Source organism: Camellia sinensis, chromosome 5 (genome assembly GCF_055761805.1).
Source record: "Camellia sinensis isolate YWXY chromosome 5, ASM5576180v1, whole genome shotgun sequence".
NCBI lineage: Eukaryota > Viridiplantae > Streptophyta > Magnoliopsida > Ericales > Theaceae > Camellia > Camellia sinensis.
Genome location: NC_138965.1, coordinates 219,076,959 through 219,104,432, shown reverse-complemented (window position 1 = coordinate 219,104,432; position 27,474 = coordinate 219,076,959). Strand labels below are relative to the sequence as shown.

The 27,474-nt window shown below is 35.4% G+C and overlaps 5 protein-coding genes across 9 annotated transcripts; 4 read left to right on the top strand and 1 right to left on the bottom strand.

The window, feature by feature from the left end:
- Positions 1–571: 571 nt before the first annotated feature.
- Positions 572–1,264, bottom strand: LOC145792097 (uncharacterized). The gene has a single exon (XM_082872589.1). The coding sequence runs from the start codon at positions 1,262–1,264 to the stop codon at positions 572–574; it is 693 nt and encodes a 230-aa protein (XP_082728715.1).
- A 2,070-nt stretch (positions 1,265–3,334) lies between these two features.
- LOC114266614 (zinc finger protein CONSTANS-LIKE 14) lies at positions 3,335–7,324 on the top strand. Of its 2 annotated transcripts, XM_028207534.2 has the most exons (4): positions 3,335–4,469; positions 5,832–6,035; positions 6,719–6,981; positions 7,087–7,324. In XM_028207534.2, the coding sequence occupies exons 1-4, from the start codon at positions 3,579–3,581 to the stop codon at positions 7,187–7,189; spliced, it is 1,461 nt and encodes a 486-aa protein (XP_028063335.1). In that variant the 5' UTR covers positions 3,335–3,578; the 3' UTR covers positions 7,190–7,324. The 2 variants fall into 2 exon arrangements, with proteins under 2 accessions (XP_028063335.1, XP_028063336.1); XM_028207535.2 differs by lacking the exon at positions 5,832–6,035 and having other exon boundaries at positions 3,337–4,469.
- Positions 7,325–7,378: 54 nt separating this feature from the next.
- Positions 7,379–12,171, top strand: LOC114266615 (uncharacterized). Its single transcript, XM_028207536.2, has 2 exons — positions 7,379–10,682; positions 11,428–12,171. The coding sequence occupies exons 1-2, from the start codon at positions 10,520–10,522 to the stop codon at positions 12,033–12,035; spliced, it is 771 nt and encodes a 256-aa protein (XP_028063337.2). The 5' UTR covers positions 7,379–10,519; the 3' UTR covers positions 12,036–12,171.
- A 1,942-nt stretch (positions 12,172–14,113) lies between these two features.
- On the top strand, positions 14,114–20,461 carry LOC114266643 (leucine-rich repeat protein 1). Of its 4 annotated transcripts, none has more exons than XM_082871497.1 (7): positions 14,114–14,378; positions 18,581–18,713; positions 19,144–19,215; positions 19,407–19,550; positions 19,711–19,791; positions 19,884–19,927; positions 20,047–20,461. In XM_082871497.1, exons 1-7 carry the CDS (start codon positions 14,309–14,311, stop codon positions 20,085–20,087), a joined length of 585 nt encoding a protein of 194 aa, XP_082727623.1. In that variant the 5' UTR covers positions 14,114–14,308; the 3' UTR covers positions 20,088–20,461. The 4 variants fall into 4 exon arrangements, with proteins under 4 accessions (XP_082727623.1, XP_082727624.1, XP_082727625.1 ...); XM_082871498.1 differs by having other exon boundaries at positions 14,147–14,378; positions 19,884–19,949; XM_082871499.1 differs by lacking the exon at positions 19,144–19,215 and having other exon boundaries at positions 14,147–14,378.
- Positions 20,462–23,671: 3,210 nt separating this feature from the next.
- Positions 23,672–27,237, top strand: LOC114266617 (leucine-rich repeat protein 1). The gene is made up of 7 exons (XM_082871495.1): positions 23,672–23,938; positions 24,065–24,197; positions 24,589–24,660; positions 25,160–25,303; positions 26,355–26,426; positions 26,530–26,601; positions 26,828–27,237. Exons 1-7 carry the CDS (start codon positions 23,842–23,844, stop codon positions 26,901–26,903), a joined length of 666 nt encoding a protein of 221 aa, XP_082727621.1. The 5' UTR covers positions 23,672–23,841; the 3' UTR covers positions 26,904–27,237.
- Positions 27,238–27,474: the final 237 nt, after the last annotated feature.

The following is a 27,474-nucleotide window of genomic DNA, read 5'->3' as shown; positions in this document are numbered from 1 at the left end:
TCACTTTTTCTCTCATAAAAGTTAATAAAACCAAACCAAACAAACTTTTAATCCCAAACTAAAATAGTCAAAAAAAATCAAAAACTAACTAAAAAAATCAATTGCCAAATGACAACTAAATTTTTAAACACATTTAGGCCTCGTTTGGGATCATGCTTTTTTAGTAATTTTTTGACTTTTTGGCTAACATATAATGTAAAAAAATTAGTATGTTTAGAATGACTTTTTGATTTTTTACAAAAAGATATAAAAAAAGTAAAGAGAAAATAAAATTTTTAACATTTTGGTATAAATTTTTAACTTTTTAATTTTTTTTAATAATTTTTTGACTTTTTAATTAAAATCATCACTTACCAAACGAGACTTTATAACGTGGATTGGCTTTGAAATACTCTTTCAGCTCCAGCCGGGCCTAGCCTAGTAGCTAACTTGATTATTAAATTATTTTATGTTTTATGAACTATACTTTTTATTTAATTTTTTTAAATAAAATAATACCCTTCAATGGAAATACATCCTACAAGCTTTTTTTTTTTTTTTTTTTTTTTTTTTTTTTAGAGAGGATAAGCAATTACACAGAGGAAGACGCCTCAGACATTACCAACGCCATTAAAGAAGGAGGAACCTCCTCCATCCAAATACGTGGCGACTCAAAATCAAAGGCTAACCTACTTAAACAATGAGCCACCGAATTGTCATCTCGACAAACATGCGAAACCGATGAAGAAGGAAACCGCAAAAGGAGCGCTTGAGCCACCCCCACAAAATGACCATAGCAAGAGAAGTTATCCGCCTTACCTTGAATTGCAGCCACCACATTTTGAGAATCACCTTCCAGATGAATATGGCCCAATCCCAAATCACAAGCCAATTGAAGAGCTTTTATCGCTCCCATTGCTTCCACACAATCAACATCCTCCATATACTGTAACCGCTCAACCATAGACGCAATGACTTCCCCATGACAGTCCCGAATAATAATGCCGACCCCAGCACTGGCCTGGGCCTTCCTAACAGAGCCATCAAAATTCAATTTGAAGACATCCTCGCGTGGCGCAACCCACCGTCGCATCCGAACCTGGGCCGGAGGAAGATGGCCACGGTCTTGAGCTTGAGCATATTCGGAAACATAATTTACCGCGAAAGAAACAACTTCCTCCACCGTCCTTGATTTATTGCCAAACACAATGGAGTTTCTATTATTCCAAAGGCTCCAACAAATAGCCACAAATAATTGCATGGATTCTGGACCAAGTGTGGCCATGAGTTGATATACCCACTCAAAACAATTATGAACAGGATTGGATTTGATAAGCAAAGTTAGTGAGCTCAATCGCCACACTTGCATGGCAAAGCCACAATTGTGAAAACAATGGCCTACCGATTCAATCTCCACTCCACACCTAGGACATAAGTCCATATTGACGATATGACGTTGCCGCAAATTGGCCCTTACCGCTAACAACCCAAGGCACATTTTCCATCCAAAAATCTTAAGTTTGGTCGGTAAATTAAGCCGCCAAAAACCTCGCCAGAACTGTTTATGCGACTGCCCATTAGTGGAGGTATCACCGTGGCCATCCACAGAGGCCATATCCATACACAAATGGTATGCCGATCGTACTGAAAATTCACCATTTCGGTCCTACAAGCTTTAATATAATGAAAAATATAAAATTTTATGCTGAGCATAAAGTTATCATAAAATTTTAAGATCATACTTAAAATATAATTTTTAGGCTTGATATTGGCTCTAACCAAATGGGTATGCGCCTTACTCTTTTTATTTTTATTATTTTTTTTTTCAACTTACGCCTGACAGTATTAATGCTTATCGGGCCTTTTAGATGTAACTGTTAAAATAGATTATAAATTATACCTTAATAAATTATAAATTATAACTTTAATCAGAAATTGTTAATTTGTTTGGTGTACCTGTTAAATTATAGATTTAAGTTGCTGAGTAGTGTTTGTTAAATAAGGTGTGAAGTAACTTTTTCAATTAATTTTTATTTTTTATTATTCACTACTTGTTTATATTTCTCATAAAAAATAATAATAATATTCTATAGTCTATTTGGATCTTTTTCTATTTTTAAAAAAATAAAAAATAAAAAAAATTTAAGAGTATAACCGTAAATTAACATGTTCACAGCAGAAACTGATAATCAGAAGCAAGGGGTAAGCAGTTTCTCAGAATTAGCTTTTTTGACTTAAAATAAGTTGCTAGAATTACAAGCTGTTTAAAATAAGTTTAACCAAACAGTCCAAAATAACTTTTCAAAAATCAAAGTCATAAACTGGCTCAAAAAAAGCCCAAACAAACACCACCAACCTTAAGTCAAGAAAGACTAATCACGTATGTATATATTCAAGATTGACCAAGGATCTTGGCGTGGACAAATAACAAATCTATTTGTTGCAGTTTATTCTAAATTAAAAATTCAATAATCTACAAGTTTACAACAAATAATTTGGCAAATAATTCATTAATTAAAAAAATACATAATCTGCTAATTTAAGTTAAACTTTAATCTTCAATCAATAATAATGACCAGTCACACAAAAATATGTAGTCTTTAATCAAAATTCACCATTTGAAAAATTATTTAAAATAAAATAAGACAAATAAATCATAATTTTTGGATTAAATCTAACATAATTGTTCAAAAACTAAGATCTCATTTAAAAATAAGTTATTTTAATAATTTATTAATATTTTATAAAAAAAAGTGCAAATCAAATTTTTTAAAAAATAATGTAATAATTTATAATTTTTTAATTAAAATATATAATTCACAAATAGAATTTAAGAATTGTTTGAAATAATCTAAATAATTATACTTTTTATCTTTTTATAAAAAGATATATAAAAAAATAATATAATAAAAAAAAATAAAAAAAATAAATTATTTTAAAGATTTCAAATGTAGCGGATGGTCACCCTATATGTTTTCAAAAAGATGACCCTCGCCAGTGCACCGCCAGCTCAGCCTAGAAGCTCTAACAGATATTTCTCAATTATGATGGGCCCTATTTATTTTTATTATTACTATATTCTCTTCAAAATAAAGGCAAGTAAAATTATAGATATTTTTTTAAAATTTGAGAAATTACAGATATTCTTTTAAAAGTACTATTTGTATAACAAATTAAGAGATAAATTATTATAAAAATATAAATCTCAGAAATAATTTAATTATTATGAAAATATAAATCTCAAAAATAATTTATTATAAAAATATAAATCTCAAAAGAAATCTCAAAAGAATATCTATAATTTTTAAAATTTTAAAAATATCTATAATTTAAATAAATATCAATAAAGATATATGTAATTTGCCCCAAAATAATCACCTCTATCTGTCTCTGCTCAATTCTCTCTCTCTCTCTCTCTCAACAAGCGAACAACTAAACTAGCCCATGCTTCTCATGTGCTCCCATTTCACACAACAAAAAGGCAAAAAAAAAAAAAAACAATTATTAACAAAAACAAACAAAGCTTCTGCAAAAATTATTCAATTCTAGTTCTAGGGTTTTGAAGCTCCCAGTTAGGGTTTTCACAGAGAGAGAGAGAAATGGTTAGCCCCAAATCGAGAACCGGAGAGAGCGTTCCCTGCGATTACTGCAATGACCAGATTGCGGTTCTCTACTGCCGGGCCGACTCGGCCAAGCTCTGCTTGTTCTGCGACCAACACGTCCACTCCGCCAACGCTCTTTCTCGTAAGCATCTCCGATCTCAGATCTGCGACAACTGTGGCTCCGAACCTGTCTCCGTCCGCTGCGCCACCGACAACCTCCTCCTCTGCCACGACTGCGACTGGGACGCCCACGGCAGCTGCTCCGTCTCCGCCTCACACGATCGCAACCCCGTCGAGGGTTTCTCGGGATCTCCCTCTGCTCTCGAGCTCGCTTCGGCTTTGGGTATCGATTTGGAGGACAAAAAACCTCAATCGCAATTGCCATCGATTCCGAATTGGAGTTTTCAGGATTCCAGTGGAGTGAATTTCGATTCGTGGATGTATAAATCTGCTGCGGGTGTTACGCTGCAAGATTTGATGGTTCCGAGTGGGAATAATGCAATGATGTACTCGGAGATGGGTTCGAAGAGGCAGAGTCCGAGCTGTGGGAAGCAAAATCAAGTCTTGTTGAGGCAGTTGATGGAGCTGTTTAAGACGGAGGTAGTGGCAGTGGATGATGATAACGGCGGCAGCGGTGGTGGTGAGAATTTAGTTCCGAATCAGAGTGATTGGCAGCAGGCGAATGTTGAAGGTGCTGATCTGGGAAGTGGGGGTGATGATGAGGTTGTAGATCCTGTGAATCAGTCATTGCAACAACAACAACAACAACATGAAACGCCTTTTACTTCTCTGCTTATGATGCAAACCCATGTCGATCCCAAAAGTGGCGATCAAATTGCTCAAGGGAACGTGTTTTGGGACACTAATCATAACAGTCAGGGTACTCAGGTTTTGTCTTTGAAACTATTCTTCCTCATCTCATCTTCAGTTTCAATTATAATTTTCCTGTTTAATGCTCCTGGATGGAGGCAGATGGTCTTTTATCTCCAATTTGTTGCTTGCCTATTTTTCTCTGAAAAGTCATTGAGATCGAGCAAGGATCTATGATTTTTCCCTAAAGTTTCGTAGAGTGTTACATTGTGTGATGTGACTTGTCAGTAAATCTCAACTACACAATGTAGTACTCTAGGAAACTTTAAGAAAATTTCACTCTAGAGGATCTTGGTGATTGAGATCTTTAACATTTATGTGTAATACAGGGAGGTGTCTGCTGTTCAAAATTACCTTAATTTTATTTTTATTTTTTCTAAAAAAAGGAAAAAAAAAGCTTATAATAAGTTAGCAAAAGTTGCAACACTTGTGTTACAAGATTAATATCTAAACTGTTGGAGACGTTAGATCTGGATAAAGCATCTCCTTCGCATATCCCACTTCCTGAGCTGGAAAGGAACAGTCCGTAGTCCTAAAAAACACACACACTAAAGAGTACCCTGAAAAGTGCAACCTCCATGTACTACCCAACTTTTGCTTGGTTTCTTTTTATTTGGTTTTGATTTGTGACACCAGCGATACATCAATGACCCTTTGCAGTTTTCTGCTAATGGCCTTGTTTGGCAAAGACTAAAATAGTCAATTTTAGGCTAAAATTCATAAAAAGACAAAATAGGCTAAAATAATCAATAAAACAAAATATTACTTTAAATCCATAATCATTTCACTTTTTCTCTCACAAACATCACATTTCATTACAAAAAAATCTAACCATCTTTCTAAACACAAATTTTATCCTACTAAAATAGCAAAAAACTAAAATAGCTTGCTAAAATAGCCAACTGCCCAAACAAGACCAATGAAGACTATTTATGGTCGAAACTGTTCCTTCAAATTTATGGCTTGTATGTTTGTGGGGGTAAAACCAATTCATCTTATAGGTGGGACTTTTCCTAATTACTCATTTTCAATCTCAACTTCCCAATTTTTTTTTCCTGCTTTTTTTATTGCTTAGGCTTCGTTTGGAAACATGCTAATTTAGTAACTTTTTGGCTTTTTGGCTAAAATATGTGCTAAAAAAAACTAGTATGTTTGGGATGACTTTTTGGCTTCTTATGAAAAGATGGGCAAAAAGTAGAGAGAAAAGAGAATCTTTGACTTTTTGGTATGGGTTGTTTGCTTTTTGACTTTTTTTAGTAACTTTTTGACTTTTTAGCTAAACCGGTCTGTTGTCAAACGAGGCCTTAATTATGACTTAATGAAGCAATTGGTCCAAGTGGATGCACTGTACTAGTTTTCATTGTTGCATTGTCTATACAGATATGGGATTTCAGTTTAGGCCGGTTAAGGGGTCATGATGAATCCAGTCCATTGGAAATGGGATATGGTACAAGTGATGCAGGATTTATGATGAAAAGTTATGATGAACTCTTGAAAGAAGCATCCTTGGCTAGTACGAAAGGGTTTGGGGAAATTTATGGGGCCAATTGCTCTATGACACACGAGGATCTCACAGTTTTTCATGTAAGCTATTTTAACCATTGATATCTGTTATTTCAAATATCTCAATCTCATGCTTGCAAGATTACATTTACAATTGCGTTGGGATTGTGTCATAAACATTCTTTATTTAGCAGTTTAGCTTTTTTGACTTGATTTGTTTTGAGGATGCTCAAATCTGTGTTCAGTTTTGTGTGGGTCATAAGATATGGTCTCTTGATTAGGCCATCGATATGCTAAAAAACTTCCTACCCGAGATGTTCAATCTGCACTTTCTAAGGTCTCTATTGATGAGTTTGCTAAGGTGGGTTGGGATCCCAATTTCACAGCAAACTATCCAGTGTGGAACACATACAATGATCAATTACTGGTAGCCTTTAGTGAGAGATTTATAAAGTGATTGATGAATATTAAATTGGTCACCAAAATGATTGTCATGTTTGATTACGAAGAGATATCAATACTTGAGAGTACTATAATGGAATGAGAGGAAACACAAAAGTATTTGTCAGGCAGACCCAATGGACGGTTAATGGCATGTTGAAGTGTGTGACACTTGTGGAAGGGTGGAGATCACCATTTGCTAGTATGATCAGTAGTGTTAAGTAAGTGTTCTTCTGATTTGATTTGGATAGGAATTGTGCATTCTATGTCCTAAAATATTTTACTGGCCTAGTGAATATTCATTTGTTCTACTAATGATGCAGAAAAACGCAAATAAGCCAACAGCAAGCCATGGGCCTGCAACATCAGAGAGCAACAATTTACCTATAGGACGACCCTCATCAGGTTTAGCTTTCATTAAACCAAAAGGCTATAGTGCCTCAAAGGATATCCAGTTTACAGAAAGCTCTGTTCTGCTGAGAGGCGAGACCCCAACAGCAGCAATAACGAAGGCTGACATGGAGCAGCTTGCGCAAAACAGAGGCAATGCCATGCAGCGTTACAAAGAGAAGAAGAAAAACCGAAGGTACATAGAACTGTTATTCCGCTTTTACAATGTTTCATTTGATTTACAGTGTTACTATAGAAAATTGAAATTTTTAACTTCTTAATACTTATATATCATATATAGATACGATAAGCACATCCGGTACGAGTCAAGAAAGGCGAGAGCAGATACCAGGAAGCGAGTTAAGGGTCGATTTGTGAAGGCTAGTGAAGCTCCAGATGGTTAAATTCCTTCTGAATTATCTTTTTCTGAGCATAAGTTTTTCTCTGTTCCATCTTCATGTATATATTCCTTTGTTCTCCCACTTAAAATGTATAATTCGTTGATTTATTCTGGGACTGGCAATAATTTCATTCCCACATAATCTGTAACCCCCCCCCCCCCCCCCAATTGTTTGTGCTTTTTCTTTGGGTTAGGCCTCGTTTGGGAACAGGCTAATTTAGTAACTTTTTGGCTATTTGGCTAAAAAGGTAGGTAAAAAAAACTTGTATGTTTGGGATGACTTTTTGGCTCATTACGAAAAAATGTGCAAAAAGTAGAGAGAAAAGAGAATCTTTTACTTTTTGGTATGGGTTGTTAGCTTTTTGGCTAATTTAGTAACTTTTTGGCTAATTGGCTAAAATAGCCTCTTGCCAAACGAGGCCTTAGTGATATTTCAAGCTTATCAACACCATAATAGTTTGATTCATCATCTATTTGAGAGTGAAAAATGGAAAAAAAGAAGATTGATTTGACTTTAATTTATTTATTAGTGGTCTAAGAAGCATGGATACGGATACAGACACGTGACACGACACGGATGCGACACAGACATGCTGACACGCAAATTTTCAAAAAATACAATACACGACACGTAGGGTTCACGCATGCAATATATAATTTTATATATTTATTATATGTTATATATATGAATACACTATTCAAAGATAATAAAAAATACAATATGACACTAATCCCTATAAATTTATATGGTTTTTGTTTTATTATCATATCTTAAGTTGTTTTGTTCGTACTTATAATTAGTTTCACATGTGTCTAATCGATAGATACGTGTGTTTAACAGATACACACGTATGTCCTCCAAGTGTTCGAAGAGTGTCCTGGTTTTTAAAAGATAGGATACATTTTGAAGAGTGTCAGACACATGTCGGGAAAGTGTCCAAAGAGTGTCGGTGTCCGACACGAACATGACACGGATACGTTAACTTTTTAAAAGTGTCCGTGCTTCTTAGTCAGTGGTATTATGGATATTGCAAGTCTTTTTTGGGTGATAGAAGCCATTGTGGATGGGGATGTTATGTGTAAAGCACATTTATGATGGAAGAGACTTGGTGGCTTTTGTGTGTTTAATCTGCATGCATCTTCTTAGACTGGTAGTAATTGTTTATACCTGTTTTAACCACTTATGGGTGCGAGGATAGGATTTCATAATGATTACTGTGTGTGTATGTCCTGAATAGGTAGATAGTGTAACCATGGTTTGGTGTTACCCTCAACCAGACCTCTGCTATGCAGTGTGTGAAGTGAAGCCAGCCAACATCTTTTTGATAGGTTTGGTTGGTCAAGTAGCAACCGCTTCTCTTTTCCAATATACAAATCAATTAGTACTCTGCTGGTTAGTTTGTTGGCTTCTAATATTATTCCATCCATCCAGGCATCTTTCTGGATGGCTTAACATTTTGTGGATTTACTCTTTGTAATTTTTAGTTGCATTTATGTGTCAGTTGTAATGGTTGTGTTTTTATTTCCTTTGAATCAAAACAAAAAAAAAAAAAAAATGGTTGTGTTTTTTGTTGTATTGGCACTTCGCTTTTTTCTTTTATTGGAGTGGCATTTGTTAACAAGAATATCAGTATGTGCATTACGATTGAAAAATGATGCTTCAATATGAGATTTAAGATAATAGTTATGCTCTAGGAAAGAGGGGCACAAGTGAGACAAAAGACGAGTCTTACGTGTACTGTTTGTGTTTGAGTTTTGCTTAGGAGGTGGAAAGCTTTTAGACCTGAGCATGATGCTAACGTTCTGAAGGAACAAGCTGCATGCTTACTGGGCTTTGAACCTATGAGGGAAGCAAATACTTTGCAGTAATTTTTTATTCTATCGTAGTGCTATCTAAAGCTTATGAGTTCTTAAGGAACAAACTGCATACTTATTGGACTTTGAACCTATGAGAGAAGCAAATACTTTGCAGTAATTTTTTATTCTATCAAGTGTTATCTAAAGCTTATGAATCCTACAGGAGCAATCGGTAGCAATTGTAGGCTCAATTGTGTTGAGAAACCATGACATGATCTGTTGATTTGTGGCATTCCAGTTAGTCATCTTAGTATCACTCACATTAGGGATTAGAGGCAGAAGACAACATTGGACTTCTCTACGAAGCTTTTTGATTTGATGATTGGCAAAGAGATCATTGGATATCTATCTTAACTCCTTCGGACACATATGCTAACGTAGGAAATAGATGATGGGCTTTGATCCTATCCATTCCACATATGATATGAGTTCGGAGATGGGGGTTGGGAGGACAAAATGTTAAGCCACAAGTGTTGTTGAGCCACAAAATGTTAAAGCCCAAAATGCAGACGAAGCAACAAGTGTTGTTGATTAAGCCTGATCCCACTTCATTTAACTACCCTTGATTCCAGTTAGCTACGTATACTATATGCCCTCATTTTGTGTGCGATGGGATGGTCGAGTGTTGCCTTTTTATCTTATATCTATATCCCATTTTATGAGAATCTTTTGTGTACTTAAGCTTTCTCTTAAGATAGATTGAAGGAATCTAAAATGTATTTAATTAAAAATAAATAAATATCCTTAAAGTCATGATGTAATGAGTAATAAGATGATGTACTTTTGAATCTAATATTCACATTATATGGAAAATTTAATGTGTGTAGATGAACTATTTATCATTAAAATGAAGCAAATCACTTCTTATGGTTTGTAAATCAAAAGGTACAGTCAGATTTTTTTGTTCAAAATATCGTATTGTGGCTTTCAAGAAATGTCCTGTTAAATCATAAGGGTTGAAGTATAATTTGTTCTATATTATAAAAGGTGTTATATGTTATCAATTTTTTATTATTATTTCTATCGCAGTCGAGATAAATATTCATGATTAATTCTTTTATTTGAACATAATTATTAAAAAATAATGTATTATCAAGTATATCCCGATGATGTAAAACAGTAAGGAAAAAAAAAAGGAAAAAGATTGATATATAAGAATCATCTATATTATATGTTGGGTGATGAAGGCATTTGCTCTAAAGTGTGTTGTGTAAAGATGAAAGGTGAGGAAACTTGTGAAGCTCCTCCCTCTTTAGTCATGTGAGTGCTATTAAGTCCATCCAACAAACAATATCAACAACCAAACAAGTCACTCACAAGTCATACCGCTCCCATTCAATCCATTCACGTTCCCATAATTCCTTCTTCATCAACACTTCTTCTTCATCACTAAACTCTCTCAATCTTAACCCCCACCTCTCCTTCGAGCCTTTGAACCCCCTCTCTTCTTCTCTACACATACATTCACTATCAGCCAATGAAGGACTTGTCCTTGTTTCTCCTCAAAAACTCTCTCGGATCCAAGATGAGGAAAGGCTACAGAAGCTTCTGCAATGGCAACAGCTCCACCTCCATTCTCAACCAACGCAAAAATGACAGTAGTGGTGATGACTCCTGCTTGGCTGCCCACTCTCTGTCAGGTTCGTCTTCTTGAAATATCTTTAACCAAAAACAAAAAAAAAAAGTTGATGCAGTTTAATTGCTTTATTATTTAGCTCTTACAAAATTTCTAATATATTTTGATAAGTTTTTTGTCAAAGAAATTTTGTTTTGATAATTTGAAGTACGCTATATATATATATATATATCTATCCTACTTTTAAAGAAACAGAGAACAGAAAGGGCAGTTGCTAAAGGGTGTACCCACAAACTATAGGTTAATGGAGACCACAACCACCCAACCTCTTCCAGGAGAGTGCTAGGAAAATGTTGTTTGGCTACAAGGCAATTATATTTATATTAGTATATGAAAATATTCATGCTGTGTTTGGTTGAGGGATTTGAGGAGGGATTTGGAAAGGGAAATGGAAAAGGTAGGTGAAATGTGAAAAAAATATACCTACATTTCACATAGTTTCACACACTTTTTCCCTTTCCCTTTCTAAATCCATTCCCAAATCCCCCAACCAAACACAAAGAATTTAGATACCCATATAGGGACGACTTTGGTTTGTGATTTAGTTTAAGCCTTTTTCATAAAGGGAGGGAAAGAAATGTTTCTAAAATCCAACATATCACATTGGGCTTCCTATAATTTACAAAATTCTCAAATTGTATGTTGTTTTGTTTTCTTTCAATTTTATCATAATATATGTACTTAATATTCTGCTTATTATTTATCATGTTTGTACTCGATATTGTCCTTGGACAATATTTCAATTTCAGGAGAAACTCCTCCAACTCTGGAAGAGATGATATTGCAGTTGGAGTTGGAAGAAAAAATGGCCAAAACTGCCAAGCTCGACTATCAGTTTGCAGAAACGCATCGTCGAATGTCATGCGTCAATAATTCGGACATCTTACGATCTGCAAGAAACGCATTAAACCAGTACCCCAGATTCTCTCTCGATGGCAAGGACGCCATGTATCGATCATCTTTCCGAAACTTGCCTCCCATTAGCAGTTCCAACAATGGGTACTTAAGAAAGGGATTGAAAAAGGATGGTTTTAATTCAGAATCAGAGAAGACACTGTCATGTTTGCCTCCAATAGTAGCAGGAGAAAGTGTGGTTTGGTGCAAGCCAGGGGTGGTGGCTAAGTTGATGGGGCTTGAAGCCGTGCCGGTTCCAGTCCGGAGTCACCGGAGGAGAGAGAAGTCGAGCTCTGTGATTAAAGAGCAGATTAATCTGAGCAAGAGAGCTGAGAAACAAGAGATGGAGAGAAGAAAACCGATCATGGGTTCGTGTTCAAATACCGGATACTGTGTTATGAAGCCAATTAAAGTCGAGCCGGCTGACGATGGACTTGGTTGGCCAATTCGACGTTTTCAGTAGAAAAAAAAAAAGAAAAAAAGTTTTGTTTAGAAACACTGATGACAAAACTATACTTGTAAGTGAATCTCACACTTCTATTGTAATGAATGAATTCTATGACTGGTTTATTTGTTAATAGAAAAACGGTTTCTATAAATGTTGGGAGGAGATAGCATAGTTTACTATTTAGAATTTTAGGAGTTGGTTGAGATGGTCTAAATAAGTGTATTTTTTAATTTTTTACTAAAAGATGTACAGAAAAGTAAAAAATTGTAGATCTATATTTTACATTTTAGAAGTATAGATCTACATTTTAGAAGAGTAAGGTAGGTCATCGGAGTGTCATCGGTGTACTGCCGGAAATCATCTACATAGAGAGGTTCTGCTCTATCTCTCTCTCCCTAGACTGTGTAGAGAAGGTAATTAGAACAACTCCATAGAAGGTGCTTTGTTAAGGATGGAGAAATTTTTTTTATAAATGCTAATTTTACAATTAATAACTAACCTTTATCAATAAAACAAGAGTGTTGCTATTAGCATTTCATGAATTATTTTGGACTCCTCAATCTTTATTTTTATTTTATTACAATAATAATCTCAAATAAAATTATTAAAAAAAATATCATTAATTTTGAGACACCTCATCTCGCAATTAAACCCACACACCACTACATCATGAATTAGAGTTGATGAGATCACCCACCTTCATCACCACCCATCCATCTTCTCCAAATATTACCTTTAAAACTTATTCACTCTCAAAACCTTGAAAATCCTTTGGCGGTAATATTCCGGCGATAACGGTAGCAACTATTTGATTACCTACACTTCTCTGGCAATGATAATGAGTAGAAGTTTTTCGACAACCACAACTCCATGAAATGAGAGGAGCATAACAATAAAAGTTCAAAGGAAGTTCATGGCATTGATAGTGTTCTTAGCTTAGAAGATATTGGCCTTGTAAAGATAAGTTTTTTAAAAAGGGGAAAATTACATATACACCCCTCGAGGTTTGGTTAAATTACAGATACCCCCCTGAGGTTTCGAAAATTACATCCCGCCCCCTGAGGTTTGTATTTTCATAACAATTTACCCCCTGAGGTTTATATTTCATTACAAATTACCCCCTAATTTCTTATGCAAATATAGCATTCAGGGGGGAATTCGTAATTTCTCAAACCTCAGGGGGGTATCTGTAATTTAGGCAAACCTCGAGGGGTGTATATGTAATTTGCCCATTAAAAAAATAATAATAAAATCTGTTTGTCATTTTTTCGAGATTGAACTCCCGAACATATGACCAAAATTCAAAAATACAGGCTTGAACATTGTTTATTTGTTCGGTAATCGGTAATCGAATATTTATTATTTGTTCGGGAACCGGTAACCGAACATTAATCACCGAAAAAAAGGATGAGGCGGGAGAGAGAGAGGACAGAGATAGTAATCACACTTGGCACTTTTTCTTTTTCGTGGATTTTGTTAGGATTTTTGAAAGAGTGTTTTTTTTTTTTTTTTTGGAGTGTGAAGGGTATGCATTCAATTGAATGAGTAGAATGTTTTTACAAAAATAATTTTGATATTATTTGAGAGAATTTTTTTTTTAAAGAATTTTAAAATTTATAAGTAGGGATCTAAAATAATAGATGGGTCACTCTAAAACAGAGATGAAAAATAAAAAAATAATAATGGACGGTTTTCAATGTTCAATTTGGGCAACTATCTTGACTTTTCAAAGTCTCTTAGAAGTAATGGCGATGAACCTTATGCTGAGTCATCTGTATAAAAGTAAATTACAAATATACTTTTTAAAATATAAATTATTTCTCATAATTATAAAAATTACATATATTCACTTATTAGAATTTTTTATTTAATATAATTAACTAAAAATTACTTAAATAATTAATTAAAATATATTTTAGACATTATTAAAATTATTAATTGATTTAATGATTTATTAATAAAATGACTCATTTATTATATGATTATAAATTGGAAGGGCGGAGTGTAATTTCTAAAACTATAGAGAACAATTCATATTTTAAACAAATATCATCTTTTATATAATTATCATTTTTTTATTGACAAAAATAATTATTAGTATTTAGATTAATTAACCTCTCAGTCCTATGCAAAACACCAATTCAACTTAGAAAGAGTTGACCCATTACCTTCTATATATATAATTATTACCAAACTGCATACATTCAATTAAAAGCAAATTGAGAGATATATTACTTTGATCTTCATCCTTCGTCTGTTTAGGCTTCAACTCAACTAATTCTGCACAAATGAACTCTCACTCTCTGGCTTTCCTTTTCTTCGCTCTTCTTCTTGTCACAGTTGAATGCAATTCAGAAGGTATGAGAATTAACTTCTTTCATTTATTTTTTCTCTTTCCTAATATTTTACTCAATCAACCATAGTTAGATCTTTTAATGTCTTTTCTTATGGAGGATTTGGGTGGGAAAGAAGGGGGGAAAGGAAAACAAAAAAACTGAAGAGTGGATTGTTTATTCCCTTAACATAAACAATCTGCTTAAAAAATCACCCTTTTTGACTCGAAAATGGGACAAGGGCTTGAGGCTCCATTTTCACCAACTCATCTAAAACCAATTAGTGTTAAGGAAAATTTCAATTTTCGTAGTTAAACTTGTGTTCGTGTTAGGAAAATTACGATGAATTGTTTGGCCACATAACCAAATATTTTCCTTTCACAAATTCAAGCTTCAAACACCGTCTCTATATTTTATTGTTTATATGGATTTTTTTTATTTATTGAACTGAACAGGGTGTTAATGTACACTAAACCTAACCCACTAACCTAACCCACTACATCCACCCCACTAAACCTAACACACTTACCATCTCCACTACCACCCACCACCTCCACTACCATCCACTACCACCACTCACTTACCTCACACCTCTCCTATATAATAGCTTGTAACATACAAATCAAATACATCAATCTTGTAATATATACACATCAATCAATAATACATACCTTCAACATGGTATCAGAGCAGGTTTAGAACCTAGGATTTTCGCTTCACCGGCGGGCGGCAACCTCACCTTGGCCGTCCGCCGGACCTCAACCTAATCCGCCAGAATTCTCTACACATACCTTCCCTCAGCTGCCACAAATTATTCTTCTTGATCTTGATCTTGATCTTGTTGTTGTTTCCGGTGCCAAGATCAATCATTATGTGTTTGTTCCTGACAAAGAACATCACCGTTGATGGGTCATACAGCTCATACATTGTATTGAAGTCGGGCACCTCTGTGATGTCGGCTCAGTTCTTTCAGGCTGCCCTCGTGTCAGTTGCTTGGGTCTTTGACGCACAACAAACCTTCGTCAGTGTGTTCACGGATGCCCAACCAGCATGGCACCTTACTACTGCTACTGGTGATGGTGACACGATGATGATGATCTGCCAACTTCCGAGGAATTCATGGGCTTGGGATATGCCTATCGAGACCTCCATAATCTCAGAGTGGTCATTGGAGTGCGCCGGTTCGATAATAACAGGGCTGCCGGCGTCATCATTCTTCATGGATTGCCCACACTAGCAGACTCCTCACCACTCGGTCGCAAGAACATGCTACTCCTATTCTGCCTCCTCATGTCACTTGCTGGCCTCTCCACAGTGTTCTTCTCCACCAACATCTGGATCTACTCAGCCCTCAGATTTGTTAGCGGCTTTGGCCGTTCCACCATTGGAACCTGCGCTCTCGTTTTATCCACGGAGCTCGTCGGGAAACGCTTAGATGCTCAATGGCTGCACCCTCTTGCTCTTCCTCTTCTTTTTCCTCTTCTGTTTGATCTCCCGTATCAGCAGTAGGGAGTTCTTTTTCTAGGCTCTGGTTCATTTCTGGATCCTCGCTCTTGGGTAGCAGGCTTCCAACAAATGCCTCTTTCTTTTTTGCAACACCCAACTTTCTTTTTTTTTATTTATTTTATTTTATCTCCACAAACCATGTGCTGATTTTACCAAATCCATGGGCCACCCTACACCCAAATCCCTGACTATTTCCTATTTTATTACTCTAAAAAAAAAAACAACAAAAAAAAAAAAAAAAAAAAAAAAAAAAAAAAAAAAACGCACATGGCACTCACAGCCGACACACTCACACACCCACGGGATTGACAATACACTCACACACCCACGGGATTGACAATCTTTTATTATTTTATTATACATAGCAGACACACTCACACACTTACTCACACACTCATCCACTCCCTCTCTCTCTGGTCCCTTTTCTATCCACTAGCCCACTTCTGTCCCCTCCTCCACTTATATCTTCTTTTATTATACATATCTTTTATTATTTTATTTTTCACCGTAGGCACTCCTCATTCCACCAATACTATATATATTTTCTCACCAACCCAACAACCAAAAAAAAAAAAAAAAAAAAAAAAAAAAAAAAAAAAAAAACAAACCGAAGCAGAAGAACTGCACACCAAACCATCTTTTATTTATCTCAACGATCAACACTGATCACAATTTTACATAAACAAAAAAAAAAAAAAACAAAAAAAAAAAAAAAAAAAAAAAAAAAAAACCACAAACACAACAACCACACCCACAGTGGGATTTTTCTCTACTCTGCCGCCGGTCTTTTCTTCTTGCCTCCGTCCTGGGCGGCCCTTGCCGGTGTTGCCTCCGTGTTTCCCACTCCACTGGGCATGATCACTACTCCCTGCTCCTCCACTGCAGCATATGGCGGCCCTCCAAATCGGAACATCACGGTGGCCTTCCGCTTCAGCTCCTTGTTTTCTGCCCTTAGCACGCTTATCTCTGCTCGCGCATCCTTATACATGCGTTGGAGCAGAGCCAGCTGGGAGTTTAATTGCTGCACCTCATTTGTCCTACTCTGCAGCCGGTGCGACAAGTTTGTGACCGCCGTCATAGACTCCACACATGCCTTCAAAGTATACTGATTAGCCTCCACATCCGTTTGCACTGCCATTTTTTGCTCCACCGACTGCATCGGAAAGTTCAACGGAGCAAACCCAGTGGTGTTTAGTTGAGGTTCACGGGACACCGCACCAGTTCTCTCTCCTGTGGACTCGTTGAGATCGGGAAAGAGAGTGAGCAGCCCACGGGACGACGAAGCCATTTTCTCTCGCAACAGAGTGTTACAGCCTCTCTCTCTCAGCACAACAGTGTTACAGCCTCTCTCTCTCAGCACAACGCAGAATTCTTCAGAGGTTTCTCTCAGTTTCTTGTCTCAGCCTCTGCCTCGGCCTCAGCTCCGTCTTGGTTAAATAGCCGAGGCAGCCACGCGCATCGCGCGCCTCTTCTCGCCGACAAACTGGCACGCCTTTTCATGGCACGCCTTTTGATACATTCGGGCACGCCTTTTGATGGCACGCCTTTTGAGGGTACGGGCACACCTTTTGAGGGCACGACTTTTGAGGGCTCGATATCTACATCCATGTATATTTTTTTTGGGCAGCCTATATACACACTCATACAGTGTCTTCTACACCGGCCAGCTTTATCAATCCCTTTGTTTCAACCTCAAATAGGTTTCTATCTTCACACCTATTTGAGTTTGAGGGGGGGTTATACATATATCATGGTGAGCACGGTTACACACCCTGCGAACCACCCAAGCCACCCCATGGCGCACTCCCTAAGTCGCCCCCTTGGTGCACCACCACAAGCTTCTACAACGGTCCAACATGACCCCATAAACTGTCTTTTACAACGGTCTGACACGACCACACAGTGTCTGCTACAACGGTCCGACATGACCCCGTAAACTGTCTTTTACAACGGTCCGACATGACCCCGTAAACTGTCTTCTACAACGGTCCGACATGACCCCATAAACTGTCCCGACATTGATTTCGGTCAGCTTCTACATCGGTCCGACATGACCCCATAAACTGTCCCGACATTGATTCCGGTCAGCTTCTACATCGGTCTGACATGACCCCATAAACTGTCTTCTACAACGGTCCGACATGACCCCGTAAACTGTCTTCTACATCGGTCCGACATGACCCCGTAAACTGTCTGCTCCAACGGTCCGACATGACCCCATAAACTGTCTTCTACATCGGTCTGACACGACCACACAGTGTCTTCTACAACGGTCCGACATGACCCCGTAAACTGTCTGCTACAACGGTCCGACATGACCCCGTAAACTGTCTGCTACAACGGTCCGACACGACCATACCGTGTCTCCTATCCTACACGACCATACCGTGTCTCCTATCCTGTTTTGTTTTTTATTTATCAGTTTACTTTTCTGTTTTGTTACTCTCTTCAAACTCAAGTTGGTTAGTTCCTATCCTCCTTGAGTTTGAGGGGGGCTGTTAATGTACACTAAACCTAACCCACTAACCTAACCCACTACATCCACCCCACTAAACCTAACACACTTACCATCTCCACTACCACCCACCACCTCCACTACCATCCACTACCACCACTCACTTACCTCACACCTCTCCTATATAATAGCTTGTAACATACAAATCAAATACATCAATCTTGTAATATATACACATCAATCAATAATACATACCTTCAACACAGGGGATGCTCTGAATGCTTGGAAGATTAATTTGGCAGATCCAAACAATGTCCTCCAGAGTTGGGACCCAACACTGGTTAATCCATGCACCTGGTTTCACATTACTTGCAACAATATGAACAGCGTGATTAGAGTGTAGGTGCCCTTTCTTGGTTGGTTTTGATTAGTTTTCATCTAATTAGTGACTTTGAAACATGATTGAGCAACACTAAAATATACCGAGAAAATTCATTGTGTTGGGTCTATCCCACATCTACTCGGGAGGGACTCCTCGTCTACCTTATAAGCGTACTGGCCCCCTCCATCTATCAACGCCTTTTCCCCTTTTCCAGGGGGAGGAACAAAACTGTGAGGGGGCAAGCTCTCAGCGGCCCAACCCCAAAGCGGACAATATGTTGACACATTACGAGGGACCAGGCACGTGCACATTGTATGGTCAAGATTCATTTTAAATGTGAGCTTCACAATACCCGAGTTGAATGTGGACCATACATTATTGAGTATTTTTCTATGCACCAATTCTGTGCACATATCTTTATTCAAACATGATTTGGTTCTTTTGAAGGGACCTTGGCAATGCTAATCTCTCTGGAAATCTTGTACCTCAGCTGGGAAATTTGACCAATCTTCAATACTTGTAAGATTTTCATAGAATCTCTCTATGAATCAATTTTATAGAATACAAATGATCGTGCATAGATAGGAGAGTTCGAATTGATCTTAATATTATCCAAATTAGAAAAATCAATGATAAATTTTATTTTATTTTGCATCAATTATAAGAAACCATATGATATGTGAATTTGATAAGGGTGTGAGTGGCTTCAGGGAAGCATTTGGTAATAACCTCAGTGGATCCATCCCAAGAGAGATAGGGTATCTAAACCACTTGATCAGCCTGGACCTCTACAACAATCAACTCTCCGGAGTCATCCCACGAACTTTTGGCAACTTGAAATCCTTGATTTTTATGTAAGTTTTATCATATATGTGATGTGTATACCGTAGTTTTAAATATTGCCTCATATGTATTTGTATGGATGTTGAATTTTTATTCTTACTAATATATTCTGGTATACTAGTTGGAATAAAAATGACTGTTTTTGTTTGTACCGTGCATGATTAAATGCAGGAGATTGAACAGTAATAAGCTAAAGGGCACAATACCAGATAAGGTCATTAAACTCATACAGTTTGGAAATTTAAGCATTATGTAAGTTATATATATTCCACTTTTCTTTTTCTTTTTTTTAATTTTTTTTCCTCAAATAAATATAATTAGTTTCTTTTTCATGGGTTCGTCAGGAATGTATCGGACAATCTGTTGGCTGGCAGCGTTCACCATCACGGTAATTAGCAGAGAGTGTAGTTGTTAGTTCTAGTTTAATTTTCATATTTTAAGACTTACATTTTGGTAATTTATGGACTCTAACCTCTCTTATGTAACCGTATTGTTGTGTTTTTGAAGGATTTGCAACCACTACAATAATACAAGACGCAAAAGCTTAGAAGTTGTTGAAACCATAAATAAGATAACCAGGCTACATATTTGCATGAACAAGTGTGATACACTACAAAGTTGTGTTTGGTTGATTTCTACTGCTTCAGACGTGAGCTATAGCAGATGCACAGGAAGCACATTCCTTGGGACAATAATTGTACCGCGATTTGGGTTATGAATTTAGAATTGTATCTATATATAATCAATAAGTATGCATAAGTGGACACAAAAAATAAATAGATGGGTGGGATTTTGAGAAGTGGTTTCTACCAAAAAAATCTTGTAACCAGTCGTGTGTTTCTCGTGTTAAGTTCTATAGTATTTAACTTACGTGTTCCTAACAATGTTAATTTATGATTATTTTCTTCGAGTTTGTTTCTTATTTATGTTGATTAACAGTTTTTATATAGAGTTGTAGGAATTTCTATTACGTGAATAAATATTGATTGTAACTGTAACACTATTTTATATAGTATAATCTAACCATGTAGTCTCTTGACTGCTATAATGTAAAATTTTCCATTAATCCAACCATGTCGTCTTTACTACTATAATATAAAATTTTCCATTAATCTAATCATGTCATCTTTAATGCTGTAATGTAAAAATTTTCTTCAATTAGTGATATCGCAACATAATATCATCTACTAAGAAATCAGATGAGCTACTATATTATGTGAGCCCAAAACACATTAACTGGGGCTGATTTATGCCAACTTTTCCACAAGTGGGCTTGTAACTCGCATAGCAGTTGATTGGCAACCGTCACTAAAATCCTTGAACTCAAACTAAAAAGCTAAATACTATGTCACTCCACATAAAAGCTAAATACTATGTCCAATTAACAAATCTCAATTTTATTATTCTGTGTTTTTTTGTTATTGGAAAAATTGGAATTTGCATACGCTTGACCTTTAAATTGCTTCTGTCTAAAGCTCATCAAAATAAAATAAAAAAAGCTGCTTGTATCCTTTATGACATGAAATCTAATCTTTTGAATCGATTAAATGTTAGGTCGTTCTCCTTAAGTGACGCGTTGCATCTGTCTACGGGCGTTTTGAAAAGTGAGCAAGGGTAGCTGTATCAACGCCTAGGTGCGGTGAAAAAGATTAATAAAATGGCTTTAGATAGAGTCAAGTAGAGAAGAAAGATTCATATAACCTACTTCATTTGATGAGACTCAAGACTTGGTTTGATTTGATTTGGGTTTGGTTTATCATAGACCTAAGAAATCCAAATTGCTATCGCCAAAACTCTACATTGATTTGAACAATATGGAGAGGTACCAAGAAAGAGATGATTATGAGCAAACTACAGAGTGACTTTGTTTTTTGTTTTGTTTTGTTTTAATTTTTATTTTATTGCTTGTTGTTGATGGGAATGTTCTATAAAGGAAAGTTGACCGGTTAACTATAAATAAACAAAGGTGGACTCTACAAATTCGATTCTCCGTGATATATGCTTTACAGCCTACTACACACAATAACCGATGCTGCTTTTGATGAGATTCCAAAGGTGAAAATTGAATATAAATTTGGAGGGAAAAATAGGAAGAACTCGACTTCCAGCTTTTCTTGAAAACATGTAGGTCAATGAGAATTATTTGAACCAAAAAGAACCTTTTTGACCATTGTACCAACTTAATTATGATGGTGATCTTGAACCTACTTAGCAATTTTAGCACTCAAAGCACATTTAATTAAGAATAAGGTGTGCAAAAGTTACAAATTTATCTCTTATCGTCTCTTTAAAAATTATTTAAATTTAATAAAAGAACCGATTCTACTCAAAATAAATTGATTATGCAATTCACATTTCCTCATTTATTTCCCAGCTTTATTTCTTGCTTTTCTATGTTGTATGAATTCGAGGATTTTTACAATTTATGGCAAGACTTTGATAACTTCAATTGATAGAAGATGTGGGTTCATTTATTGGAATTGAGATGCTCCATTATGCTCCAGTGATGATGATTATACAAAAGGAGAGGGAAAAATTTTAAACAACAAAAAAGTGAGGAGATCAGTAGACACCAAAAAAGAAAACAACAATGATTCATCCCACTAAAAACATCACCACTAATAGCACTAATGCATTAAACATCACCACTAATAGCACTAATGATTCATCCCACTAAAAATATCACCACTAATAGCACTAATGCATTAAAAAAATAAAAAAAAATACAACTCCAAGACCAAAACATCACATCATTAATGACGGGGCCCACTACCACCTCATTAGTGGGAGCACTAATTAGTGCTACCAAGTATTTTTCAAAAGAAAAAAAGAAAGAAAACAAGTTCAATAAACTTTGTCTATATATATGTGGTGTGAGACTGAAAACAGCTTTGGGGGCTTTATTACTTTGAGAGAGGTCAATGGTCTGCTTTTTTATTTAAAGGAGAAATTGAAGCAGAGAAAAGATGAATGATTATACACTCATCAATATGTCCGTATAGATAGAATTTTTCTCTTTGAAGAAGAAGAAACACTAGGGATTTTTTGCAGGTTCTGCTTTTCTCTGGTGTGCTTTATGATTGCTCTTTTCTTTGTAAGCTTTTTAAAGAAGAAGAAGAAGAAGATGAAGATAAAGATGAACAAGTAAAGTAATACTGGTTGTGGTAAGTCTAGTCAAGTCGCTTCTTTTAAGGAAGTGTTGATCATTGTTGTCTCTTCTTATTACATATAATACAAAGGTGTTTTTGCAACTTTGCCTTTTCATTTTGCATGTCCCACCCACCCACCATATATTCTTGGTGATGGACAGAACAACATCCACATATGCACAAAAAAAAGAGAGATATGTCATGAGAAATTGACCTCACAACAAAACAATTACATCAACATTAAGGACATGTTTGATTGGGTGGATTAGAGTATGAGATTGAGATTATTAATCCGTGGGTCCAATTATCATATGTTTGTTTTAATATTTTGGTTTAGGATTATTAATCCAATGAATAATTAATCTAACAAATTTGTAGGATTATTAGTAATGGGATAGGGTGGGATTATTAATTCAATCGATATTAATCCAATTGGATAGTGAATACTACACTAATTTAATAAGATTATTAATATTTCACTATTAGTCTTGTGAATCAAACATTACCTAAAAGACGAGTCTCACATGTTACCGCTGTTGCAATTGTATTGGTATATGTTGCGGTGTAACAATATTATAAATATCTAAGGATATTATTACAAGTTGAATGTCAGTCATAAATTTTTAATAACATGTAAAAGTAAAAAGAATAAATGAAAACTAGTATTTTTTTTTTCTTGTGCGTGAATTCTCAAAATTCCCACGTGAATTGCACATGGTATGTTTTCATCCAAAATACTATTTATAAAATTAAAACTATGGAGTCTAAAGTAAAATTTTGTTTAAATTACAAGGAGTAATGGTATAATTTTTCCAATAACTAGTTGCTAGAGAGAAGCTGGACAGGACAAGGGGGGGAAAAAATGCATAAAAAATTCTAAATAAAAAAGAAAAAGCCTGTCAAAATAATTTTAAAAATTGATAAATAAATAATAATGAATATGATAAAAGGACCGACATCATTTAAAACTAGAATTTAGTGTATATTGCTCCCACAAGGACCAGTCCTCTATAAATTCTACCAAGAAAGCTGTAGATTCGTTCACATTCTCTCTCTCTCTATTAGAAATCAGTATTTGGACAAAGCTCAAGTCTCTCAAGTGGCCAAAGGCTTTAAAATTAGGAGTACTTACTACAACTTTCAAAGTTTTCAAATGCCAATCTTCATTATGTTTGATCTCTCTGTTCTTCTTCTTCTTGTTCTTCTACTATCATCATCATCATCACTGCCAGCAATTGCAAATGAAGAAGGTAAATAATTAAGCCTTGTCGTAGAATGTAGTAATTTATACTAACATTATTTCATATGATAATGTTATGTTTGTTGATCTTCTTCTATGTATGTTATTGTTGGTAATGAATGAATGAATGAAACAGGGGATGCTCTGTATGCATTGAGGAGAGCAGTGAAAGACCCAAACAATGTGTTGCATAGTTGGGATCCGACGTTGGTGGATCCTTGTACTTGGTTTCACGTCACTTGTGACTCTGCTAATCGGGTCACCCGCCTGTTAGTACTCTCTCTCTCTCTCTCTCTCTGTGTTTATAGTTCTTTGAACCCCCACCAATCTACCTTACTAAAGAAAGAGTAATCTTAGGAATCATGAAAAAAATATCATGAAATCTTTTATGAAAATTTCTCCTTATTTAATTAGTGTGTGGTGTATTTTTTGTATGTATAATTTAACGGTGGAGAATCTTTCATGATCATTCTTAGAATATTTTTTTTCATGATACGTAACATTAACCACACAAGAATCTCATTGATCGGACACTGCATCCCCTGTTCATGCAGGGACCTTGGAAATGCAAAATTTTATTCCATCATATTCATATGAGACAATCTAACATATCTATAATAGCAGTGAGATAACTATATATATATATATATATATATGCAGGGACCTTGGAAATGCAAAGCTGTCGGGTAATCTTGTTCCCGAGTTAGGGAAGCTTCAACATCTTCAGTACCTGTAAGTATTTCACACCACATGAATGATTTCATAGTAAGACATGAATTTTTTTTTTTTTTTTATAAACTATTTCTTTTATATAATTCATTTTAAACATAGAATCAATATATAATTCACAGTAACAAACGTAAAAATTGTTATATGTTGTTTACGTGGATATGAAAACCCAAGCACCCAGCAGCACATGCAGATTCGGCTTGCTTTGCTGCAAATCCAGCCCAATGAATGCGTACATGTTGGTTGGCATTCCCATAATTCTTATCCATCATTTATGATATAGCTCACCTACCCTATCAGCCTGTCAGATCAGATCATGACAGCTTATTCATTTTTAAATGCATGTGGCCAAACATGATTGACAAGTGTCCTGAAAATAGACTCATAACATTAATATTAATATTTGAACAACAAATCATATTTAACTTAGTATGTTGTATTAGTAAAGTTTTATTTTTGTGTGTTTAGAATTGTTTTATTTAATTTTACTTATTATGAACAGGGAACTCTACATGAACAACTTGGTTGGGCCAATACCAAAAGAAGTTGGAGGTTTAAAGAGCCTATTGAGCTTGGATCTTTACCACAATAACCTCACTGGGCCTATCCCTTCTTCACTCTCCACCCTCTCCAATCTCAGATTTCTGTAAGTATATTCACTCCTACTCTACCTATGCTATGTATTGTATTGTATTGTATTGATTATTTGCAGTCTGCTCAGACTTGGTTCCACTTGGGGATCAGAGTCATTAGACCATTTAATGTACGTTGCACCCTTTTGGACTATAAAAGTAATTAGATTGGATTGTAGGTAGGCGGTGTGATGAAGATGAAGTTGATGATCATCTTTTTCAAGACTCAGTTTTCACCGTACCGTCTTGTTACAGAGATTCATCATGTAATAAAGAAAATCTGACCACATCTTGTGATAGGATTAAGTTTCTTTGTTGTTTTTTTCTCTGAAATTAAATCATATTGTGATTTTTTAACTTAGTAAGGTCTCGTTTGACAACTCAATATTTTAGTTTAGAAGTCAAAAAATTATTAAAAAAATTAAAAAGCTAACAATCTATACCAAAAATTTAAAGATTCTATTTGCTCGCTACTTTTTATACATCTTTTGGTATGAAATTAAAAAATCACTCTAAACATACTAATTTTTTTTACCTCATATTTTAGCCAAAAAATTAAAAAGTTACTAAAATAGCGTGTTCCCAAACAAGGCCTAAGACACCTCAAAAATGACATAATTCAATAATTTTAATACTGATTTTTTATTTTAAACTGCACAAGCTAAAATAACGTCGTTTTGATTCAATTTAAAACATGGAGCGTTGAATTATCGTAGCAAGATGATTGCACTAAAAGAAATGATAGAATTCTGTTCCCATATATAAAGAATTTGCTTGAAACAATTACGCTGTGTTTGATTGGGAGATTTGAGGAAGGATTTGGAAAGGGAAAGGGAAAGGGAAAAGTTAGGTGAAATGTGAATAAAATATACCTACATTTCACCTAGTTTCATACACCTTTTTCCTTTCCCTTTCCAAATCCCTTCCCAAATCCCCCAACAAAACACAGCATTAAGGATTCAAAGAGAAGATCTGACATATCTTACCTGTGTGACTTAGTTGAAGTTTTAATACTCAATAAATATAATAGGTTTAACAAACCATTAGAGAGATGCTTTAATGCAGGAGACTAAACAGTAACAGGCTCACAGGAAGAATACCAAGAGAACTTTCCAAGCTTGGAAACCTCAAGATCTTGTAACTCTCACTCTCTCACTTTCATTTTTATGCCCAAAATACCTTCTTCTTTCTTTTTCTTTTTAAGAAAACTTCATATTTATTTAATAAATGTTCTTTGCAGGAATGTGTCAAACAACGATTTGTGTGGTACCATTCCAACCTCAGGCACTTTTTCCAAGTTCACAGAAGAAAGGTGATTGTCTGTCTGGTTCACCATTCAACATCACACATTACCATTTGATTATAGGAAAACTCTACTCAAATGATTGTATTTTTCATATAATTTTGTATTTGTTCTTATACAGTCGAATGTTTGCATGGTAATATTCTTGATTGATTTTAACAATTTCATATTTTCTTTCTTTCTTTCTTTCTTTCTTTCTTTTGTGTGGAGACTTACTCTTTGTGTTTGGATGCAGTTTTATAAATAATCCAAGACTCGAAGGACCGGAACTGATGGGATTTGTGAGATACAATACAGGAGGCTGCAACTAAGAGCTGACAGAGAGAGAAGGGCCATTAGTTTTGCAAAAGCAAATGTGTTTTTCCTTAAAAACTCTCTGAAGGGGCTAAAATCACACTTTGAATAGTCTTCTTGTATAATAAAGTGTGGAGATTCTCAAATCCATGCTTTGTTTTAGCTGTACCATACAAATATATATATAGGCATATGCTTGTGCTGCCACTAATAGAAGTGTAGGTGTTTGTTTAATTCAAGAATCTTATTGTACTACATAGATATACAGAGTTAGAAGAAAGTTTTCTCTTTTTTTTTTTAATTGTATGATTTTGTAGTGCAACAACTAACGGAGAGACTTGCTTTTGCTTCCGTGTTTTGTTTGATTTGTTGCCAAAAATGTTGGTCGAAAAATATCCTTTACATTTTTTAACATTTAGTACAATTAAATAAATGAAAATAAATTCAACAAATAGATGAGTTATGATCAATTTATCCTCCGGAACATCTAATAGTGAACAAAACAGCTAACTACATTTTGCACCAAAATATTGTTTTGAAAACCATATACAAGCATACACCAGAGACATTATTAAAAATGCAGCACAT

Excerpts from the sequence above, each read along its gene's own strand:
- LOC114266614 (XM_028207534.2), top strand. The coding sequence starts at position 3,579 with ATGGTTAGCCCCAAATCGAGAACCGGAGAGAGCGTTCCCTGCGATTAC. Across the intron at positions 4,470-5,831 it reads ATAACAGTCAGGGTACTCAG|ATATGGGATTTCAGTTTAGG; the intron begins GTTTTGTCTTTG and ends TTGTCTATACAG. Across the intron at positions 6,982-7,086 it reads GAGAAGAAGAAAAACCGAAG|ATACGATAAGCACATCCGGT; the intron begins GTACATAGAACT and ends TATCATATATAG.
- LOC114266617 (XM_082871495.1), top strand. The coding sequence starts at position 23,842 with ATGCCAATCTTCATTATGTTTGATCTCTCTGTTCTTCTTCTTCTTGTT. Across the intron at positions 24,661-25,159 it reads CTTCAACATCTTCAGTACCT|GGAACTCTACATGAACAACT; the intron begins GTAAGTATTTCA and ends TATTATGAACAG. Across the intron at positions 26,427-26,529 it reads CTTGGAAACCTCAAGATCTT|GAATGTGTCAAACAACGATT; the intron begins GTAACTCTCACT and ends TGTTCTTTGCAG.
- LOC114266643 (XM_082871497.1), top strand. The coding sequence starts at position 14,309 with ATGAACTCTCACTCTCTGGCTTTCCTTTTCTTCGCTCTTCTTCTTGTC. Across the intron at positions 14,379-18,580 it reads AGTTGAATGCAATTCAGAAG|GGGATGCTCTGAATGCTTGG; the intron begins GTATGAGAATTA and ends CCTTCAACACAG. Across the intron at positions 19,216-19,406 it reads TTGACCAATCTTCAATACTT|GGAAGCATTTGGTAATAACC; the intron begins GTAAGATTTTCA and ends GAGTGGCTTCAG.
- LOC114266615 (XM_028207536.2), top strand. The coding sequence starts at position 10,520 with ATGAAGGACTTGTCCTTGTTTCTCCTCAAAAACTCTCTCGGATCCAAG. Across the intron at positions 10,683-11,427 it reads GGCTGCCCACTCTCTGTCAG|GAGAAACTCCTCCAACTCTG; the intron begins GTTCGTCTTCTT and ends TTTCAATTTCAG.
- LOC145792097 (XM_082872589.1), bottom strand. The coding sequence starts at position 1,264 with ATGGCCACACTTGGTCCAGAATCCATGCAATTATTTGTGGCTATTTGT.